This window comes from Neovison vison, chromosome 10 (assembly GCF_020171115.1).
Source record: "Neovison vison isolate M4711 chromosome 10, ASM_NN_V1, whole genome shotgun sequence".
In the NCBI taxonomy this organism is placed as follows: Eukaryota; Metazoa; Chordata; class Mammalia; order Carnivora; family Mustelidae; genus Neogale; species Neogale vison.
The window spans coordinates 3,806,131-3,813,435 of NC_058100.1; the positions used below are offsets into that span (position 1 = coordinate 3,806,131).

Below are 7,305 nucleotides of genomic sequence, written 5' to 3' on the forward strand. Positions count from 1 at the left end.
GATGTGCAAAGTGCCGTGATACGCGTGTCCAACCTTCAGTGACCCGGAGGGACAAGGTGGTTGTCGAGAGACTCCTGGGCTGAGCGACTGTCAGCGTCAACTACTGAGAGAGAAGGGGAAGAAGCGAAGGAGTGTGAGGGGGAGTGTTTCCTGAGATCTGGGCACGTAGCACCTGAGGAGGAACAGGTGTCTCCATGAAAGAAACAGAAACAAGGCAGAGATGAAGACGGCCATCCAGCCAGCCCCAGATTAGGGATCAGGGCCAGAAAGGATGGGGGAGCCACGTGAGCAACCTGTGAGCCCAGGGCTCCTGACCACACCTCTGTTTGTTTGTTTGTTTGGTTCGGTTTGGTTTGTTTTTTGTTTCCTGTTTTTTTTTAATCACTCTCTGAAGAACAGGAGTGAAAAACAGAAAGAGAGGTACACATTTTGGGGGCGCCTGGGTGGCTCAGTTGGTTCAGCGTCTGCCTTCAGCTCAGGTCATGATCTCAGGGTGCTGAGATAGAGCCCCGCATCAGGTTCCTTGCTCAGTGGGGAGCCTGCTTCTCCCTCTTCCTCTGCTCCGCTCCTGCTTGTGATCTCTTGCACACATGCGCTCTCTCTCTCTCTCTCTCGCGTAAGTAAAAAAAAATCTTTAAAAAAAGGGGGAGGGGAGTACACATTTTAAAGCTAAACACAGAGGGCAGAGAGTGAGAGGAAGAACCAAGAACTTAAAGAAGTGACTGAGCCTCCAGAAAATATTTCCAGAGAATTAATCTCTGTGTCACTTTGTGTTTCCTTGGCATCGGTCGGAGATGTTTATAAAAGATGCATTAAGGGGTCCAAAAGCAAACACTGCAGGTGTTTCTGGTGTGGAGATACGGCTTCGAGATATTCCTCACTGGCCTGTCTGGGGTCCCAGAGTCAGCTTAAGGAACTGACCAGAGGAAGGAGTGGAGTGGCGCTCAGTGGGCGGTGCGCACTCCCACTGCAGGAGTTTTTCTCCTTTCTCCCTCGCAGATGACACGGCTGGTGACCGCTGAGAATCAGACCATGGTGACCGAGTTCCTTTTCTCTGTGTTCCCACCTCTGCATCAAGGCGGCCTCTTGTTCTTCATCCCCCTGCTTCTCGTCTACGCATTCATCATAACCGGGAACCTGATGATAATCATCGCCGTCCAGCTGGACGCGACCCTGCACACGCCCATGTACTTCTTCATCAGCGTCCTGTCCTTCCTGGAGATCTGGTACACCACGACCACCATCCCCAAGATGCTCTCCAGCCTCGTCAGTGAGCAGAAGACCATCTCTCTGGCGGGCTGTCTCCTGCAGATGTACTTCTTCCACTCACTGGGCATCACGGAGGGCTGCGTCCTGACCGCCATGGCCGTTGACAGGTACGTCGCTATCTGCAGTCCTCTCCGTTACCCGACCATCATGACCCCCAAGCTTTGCGTCCAGTTAACCGCCGGGTCCTGCCTCTGTGGCTTCCTCCTCGTGCTCCCGGAGATCGCGTGGATCGCCACCCTGCCTTTCTGTGGCTCCAACCAGATCCAGCAGATCTTCTGTGACTTTGCCCCTGTGCTGAGCTTGGCCTGCACAGACACATCACGGGTGGTCATTGTGGACGCCATCCATGCAGTGGAGATCCTGGCCTCCTTCCTGGCCATCGCTCTGTCCTACGTGCGGATCATCGTGGTGATTCTGGGGATGCCCTCGGCCGAGGGCCGCCACAAGGCCTTCTCCACCTGTGCCGCCCACCTGGCTGTGTTTCTGCTGTTTTTTGGCAGCGTGTCTGTCATGTACCTACGATTCTCAGCCTCCTACTCCGTGTTTTGGGACACGGCGATTGCGGTCACCTTTGTTATCCTCGCTCCCTTCCTCAACCCCATTATCTACAGCCTGAGAAACAAGGACATGAAAGATGCTCTCGGCAGGCTTCTCTGCCGTGGGAGGAGGGCCGGCGGGGTCCTGAGATAGATCCGGAGGCGGGACTCGGAGAAACGTCCCCAAGCTCAGCATTTCATTTCTTGACTTGTTCATGAGGGTGGTCTCTGTCTGTCGTAGGAATAGAGTTCTGCTGGCCCTATTATTACACACAAGAACAAAAACTGCCGTGTCCAGGTCATGGGTGGCAATGCCCTGGCCCGTTTGCGTGGATGCCCCGCTGTGTGTGTGTCGCCAAAGCAGCACGCACGGACCCCGCTGCCGCTCGGCACAGCTTCCTCCATGCCGCCCAGCTGGGCTCCTGCCCTTGTCCTCTGCAGCCCCACATGCCACACGCAGGTGAGGCCAGACAGCAGGAGGGAAGGGACATGAAAATCATTGTAGCTCTGACAATTGCTACTGTCACTTGTCCGCAGTCCCCTCTCCCTTCCTGAATCCCCTGCTGCTCATCACCCTGCCTAAATAAAAAATTTCCTGACACTAAGGAGACACTAGGTCCATCCTTAGCTTCTTTAACCCATAAACTCATGTCAGCCTCTGTGCCCTGGTCACGCACACCAGGCATGACAGAATTTGAAGCCCGGTAGAGTGACATACAAATGAGGAGCGGAGACTTGAGCAATCTGCCGTCGGAAATACCCTCACTCGGATGAGTCCTTTTTAAATTTAAGATATCCTAAAGTGATTAGGTCAGAAAGCACCATTATTGACACGTTAGAGCTGACGCCCAGAGAAGTTTACCGACGTCCCTGAGGTCACACAGGAGCTTAGCGACGCAGCCGGTCCCCACCTGAGGGCTCTACTTCACCCTCTGTCCCCAGGAAATACATACGTTTGTTCCATGTATTTGGCGTTCAAGAAATGAAATCAGACCCCAGGCGCCTGGGTCGCTCAGTCAGTTAGGCGTCCAACTCTTGTTTTTCCTCAGCTCATGATCTCAGGGTCACCGGATCGAGCCCCACGTCAGGCTCTGTGCTCAGGGAGTCTGCTTGGGATTCTTACCCCTCTGCCCTCCCCCAAGCTCATGCTCTCTCTCTTTCTCTCTCAAATAAATAAATAAGTCATTTTAAAAAGAAAAAAGAAAACAAACAAACAAACAAACAAAAAAAAACAAATGAAATTATACCAACATTTTCCCCCAAAAGTTTCATGAACCCCACCAGTCTCCGAGGAGCTGTAGGAGTCATGGTCTCCGTCCTGCACGAGCTTCCGGCCCTCACTGGGGGTCTGTGGAGTCCCAGAAACACTCTCCTTCACACCAGAGTTTATACCTTGCTTTGCCACTATGTTGTGCTGTTTCTGTAGCTGTAAAACCTTCGGCTGGATCAGATCAGCAACTCCCCCAAACCAACTGGTCACCCGAACGTAAGGGTTAGAAAACCTAAAAGGGAAGCCGAGACATGAACCTGCCCTTCTGGAAAGCTGACCGAACCTTCCGAGGACGGCTCAGCGTGGAGAGCAGCTGCATTAGACGGTCGCTAAGATCATCGCCAGCCCTGGGCCCCTTTGATATTTATAAGGGTTGACATTTTTTAATAACATCTGGGCTTGGGGCGAGTACCTTACCTGTCCTGTCTCATTTATACTCACAGCACTTCTGTGGAAGCAATATTAGCCCCAATTGTTCCAAATGAGAAATGCAAAGCACAGAATTTCAATAACTGGTCCCAAGGCACGGGGTTCATGATTAGGAATCCAGGGCAGAAACACAATCCCGTCTGCTCCCAGAGCTGGGACCTGGTCACCAAGACCTGTGCCTGCTATGTGCAGCTGTCATCCTAAGGCCAGTCGTGAAACCCAGGAGAAGCTCCAGAGGAAACGTGGTCATCACTAAACTATTACACAGTAAGTGCTGAAAGGGTTTGTTCCTCCAGATTTCAAGATTGGGTCATTAAAAAATGTTTAAGTAGCAATTCTATGTCAGGTCCTGTGTTAGGGGCCAAGGATTCACTCAGCGACCGTCACACCGGTGGTGTGGCCTTTGGGGACCTGGGAGTCTAGGGAGTCATGAGCTGCTCTTAATAAGAATGTCACTGTCTGTTGAATTTGCGGGTTTTCTCGGCACAAAATGCAACAGTCCCTGTGCACTCATTGTTCTCAGCCATTACGTGACTTTATTTCCTTTGAATCTTCCCAGATGTGCTATTTGTGTGACACACCTCTTAGAATGCACACCTTCTTGTGCATTTTCCCTCAACTCTGCACACTGATTCTTTTCATGAGGACATCCTAACCTTTAGGATTAAAGCTCGTGGTGGTTATTTTTGCCCCTGCTGTCCCTCCTTCCCAACATTACTTCGAATTACTTGAAGCTTCAAGAAAGACCCCACACACTGATATCACTCCCACTGGTGTCAGGACCAACCCGGGCCCTTGTTTGGACGTGACCTGATTCTGTCTTTCTGCTTCTCTCTGATTTCCTGCTTGCCGCGCCCCCCCCCAACTCCTATGGGAGTAAGGGCACACAGACAGCAGGAAGAAGGTTCCGTCATCCTTAACACCACAGCCTTCAGCACAGGGTTCTGTCGACGGGCTGCCAACCAGCCAAGCTTTGTTCTTGACGTGGGGACCAACTAGTCTTATGGGTGGATCGATGCCTGTAAGAGCAGGGCCTTGGTGACAATGACAGGCCGTTCCTGTATCTGCCCAAGGGAGCAGAAGGAGAAGCAGCACAGGAGGGAGAGTCTGTCGTCTGTGTGTGCCTAAAGTATTTTTAAAATATTAATTATTATTTAATGCTTCTGTTACTTTTATTATTTTTCTGAGCTGAAAATTACTTCCTCATGTGGTACAACTCCAGGGGACATCACTCAGTCTTTCTGCTTTTGGGATCCCAGTAGCAGATGCTGAATCCCGTAGGTTTCACAGGGCCAAAAATGGTCATTGTTGTATGATTTTTGGCACGAAACGGAAGAGCACCTTGCATGTGTAGATAACAGTCAGTCCTGTTTAGATGTGTTTCCCCGTGTTGGACATTTACTATCTTTCATAAGACAGAGTTTTTTTGATTTTGGAAGTGGGAAATGATCGGACTTCAAACTAAATCCCTTAGCAAAAGGGTGGGATATTCGTAGAGCGTGCGATGAAACACTGCTGGTCCCAGACAGGGATAGGAGAGTCTCATCCCCTCCAACATGAGCTGAAACCCCAGGGAACAAAGCACCAAGCCTGCTTCAGGCACGTGGGCTGGCCACGCAGACCCCTGGTTGGGTCAGTTTAACAGTTGATATCCCTCAGCAGCAGGCATACTTTTTCTATGAAAAAAATAAAAAGTTTTATTCCTTGTTTTGCTGCACTGGATCTCCTTCCATGTGTCTTACATCTTTGGACTAAACAATTCCCATGTTTGGCAAAGTATAATAATCATGAAGATAACAGTGATTTTGATGTATTTTTCTCCTTTAAAAAATCTCTTTCCAACCCATCCCCTTCATCCACCCAAAATCATTATGTTCAGAGAAAGTAGTCACTAAAATATCTGTATTTCTTTTTTTTAAATCTCGTATTTATTTATTTGACAGAGAGACATCACAAGTAGGCAGAGGCAGGCAGAGAGAGAGGAGGAAGCAGGCTCCCTGCTGAGCAGAGAGCCCTATGCGGGGCTTGATCCCAGGACCCTGGTATCATGACCTGAGCCGAAGGCAGAGGCTTAACCCACTAGACCCCCAGGTGCTCCTAAGATATCCATATTTCAAAATAGAATTTCTTTACAAGTCATGGCAACTCTATAGATGCTCCATACGTGTGTGTATTTCCTCTGAATGTTTGATATGTGGGACCCATTTATTTATATACACACACGTACACATAGAATTTAAGAATTTTATAACTATATATATATACATAACTTGTATATTATATTTGTGTATAGAACTTATATGTTACATATAACTAAAGTTTAATTATATATCTTTAGTTTAATTTTTATATATCCTTACTTATTATTTCCTGGTATAATTATTTTCACTTCTTTCAGAGAGATGTCAAAAAGCTTTAGTTCCCTCCCATATTTTTATCATTTTTTTATATGCTTCGAAGCTATGGTGTTAGATGTAACCCAGATAAGAATGTTATGTTTGGGGTGGAATTTTCCTTATCATATCTTAAGAGTTCCTCTCCATATCGCTGCTAATATGTCTTTGTCATAAATTCTATTTTGTTATTAATATTGCTGCACCAAACATATTCTCTTTCTATCTTGTCTCTGTTTGTACATTTAGATCGATTCTCTTATAAGCGGCAAACAGCTAGATTAAAAAGATCTAGTATGATAAGCTTTCTATTATAGTAGGTGAGCTTAACCATTTACATGTTTTGTGGTCTAAATAAGTTTGGAAATGTTTCTACCAAAATATGTGTTTCCTCTTTTCTTTATTCATCTCTCTCAAAATTTTTGTTTCCTTTCTTTTTCTAGTTGAAATGATAGAATTTCTTATATTTTTCACTATAAACTTTTTTCTCTGCTACTTTGAAGATGCAGATAATAATTCTCCTTTTAATGATTATCCTTTTTCCTTATTTATTTATTTTAAAGATAGATTTTAGAAAGAGAAAGAGAACCTGCAAGTGAGGAGAGGGACGCAGAGAGAGGGAGAGAACCTCAAGCAGACACCACATTGAGCATAAAACCTACCATGTGGGGACTCCACCCCACAACCCTGAGATCATGACCAGAGCCTAAAAATCAAGAGTCAGACGCTTAATGGGCTGAGCCACTCGGTACCATTTTTTTTAATGTTTTATTATGCAATATTTGCAAATATTCATGAAACTATAGAATATATTAAGCCCATAGATCCCAAGTAATAATATATAATATTCTGTCATTTTTACCTCATCCCTTTTTTAAAAACATATTTTTTAAAGATTTTATTTATTGATTTGATGCAGAGACAGAGTGAGAGAGCGCAGGCAGGCAGAGGGAGAGGGACAAGCAGGCTCCTGCTGAGCTGGGAGTCTGACACGGGGATCCATCCAAGGACCCTGGGATCGTGACCTGAACCAAAGACAGACACTTAACCAACTGAGCCACCCAGGTACCCCCAAAATATCTTAAAATAAATCCCAAAGATGTTGACATTTCCTCCTAAACACATTTTCTTCACTAACCACAATACACTGCCACATTCTAAAGATTCAATAATTTCTCAATAGCGCATGAAACTTGGTCCGTGGCCGAGTGACTCCATCCACCCCATAATTCATGTCCTTTCACATTTGGTTTATCTGGATCAAGATGCATGTGACTTTGGTTGTTGTGTCTTCTAAGTCTTTTTTAAAATAGTGCTTACTCACCCTCCACCCCTCACCCCTTCCCCACTTCGTGTCTCTCTCTCTCTTGTCTCCCTAAATCTAAAAATCATGTCTCAAGGCATCTGC

At 46.7% G+C, this 7,305-nt stretch overlaps 1 protein-coding gene across 1 annotated transcript; it reads left to right on the forward strand.

Annotated features, from left to right (window-relative positions):
• The first annotated feature begins 938 nt into the window (after positions 1–938).
• Positions 939–7,003, forward strand: LOC122918877 (olfactory receptor 6K6). Its single transcript, XM_044267803.1, is given in 2 exon segments — positions 939–1,924; positions 6,963–7,003. Coding segments are annotated over 2 exon segments (966 nt in total). The 5' UTR covers positions 939–999.
• The last annotated feature ends 302 nt before the right edge of the window (positions 7,004–7,305 follow it).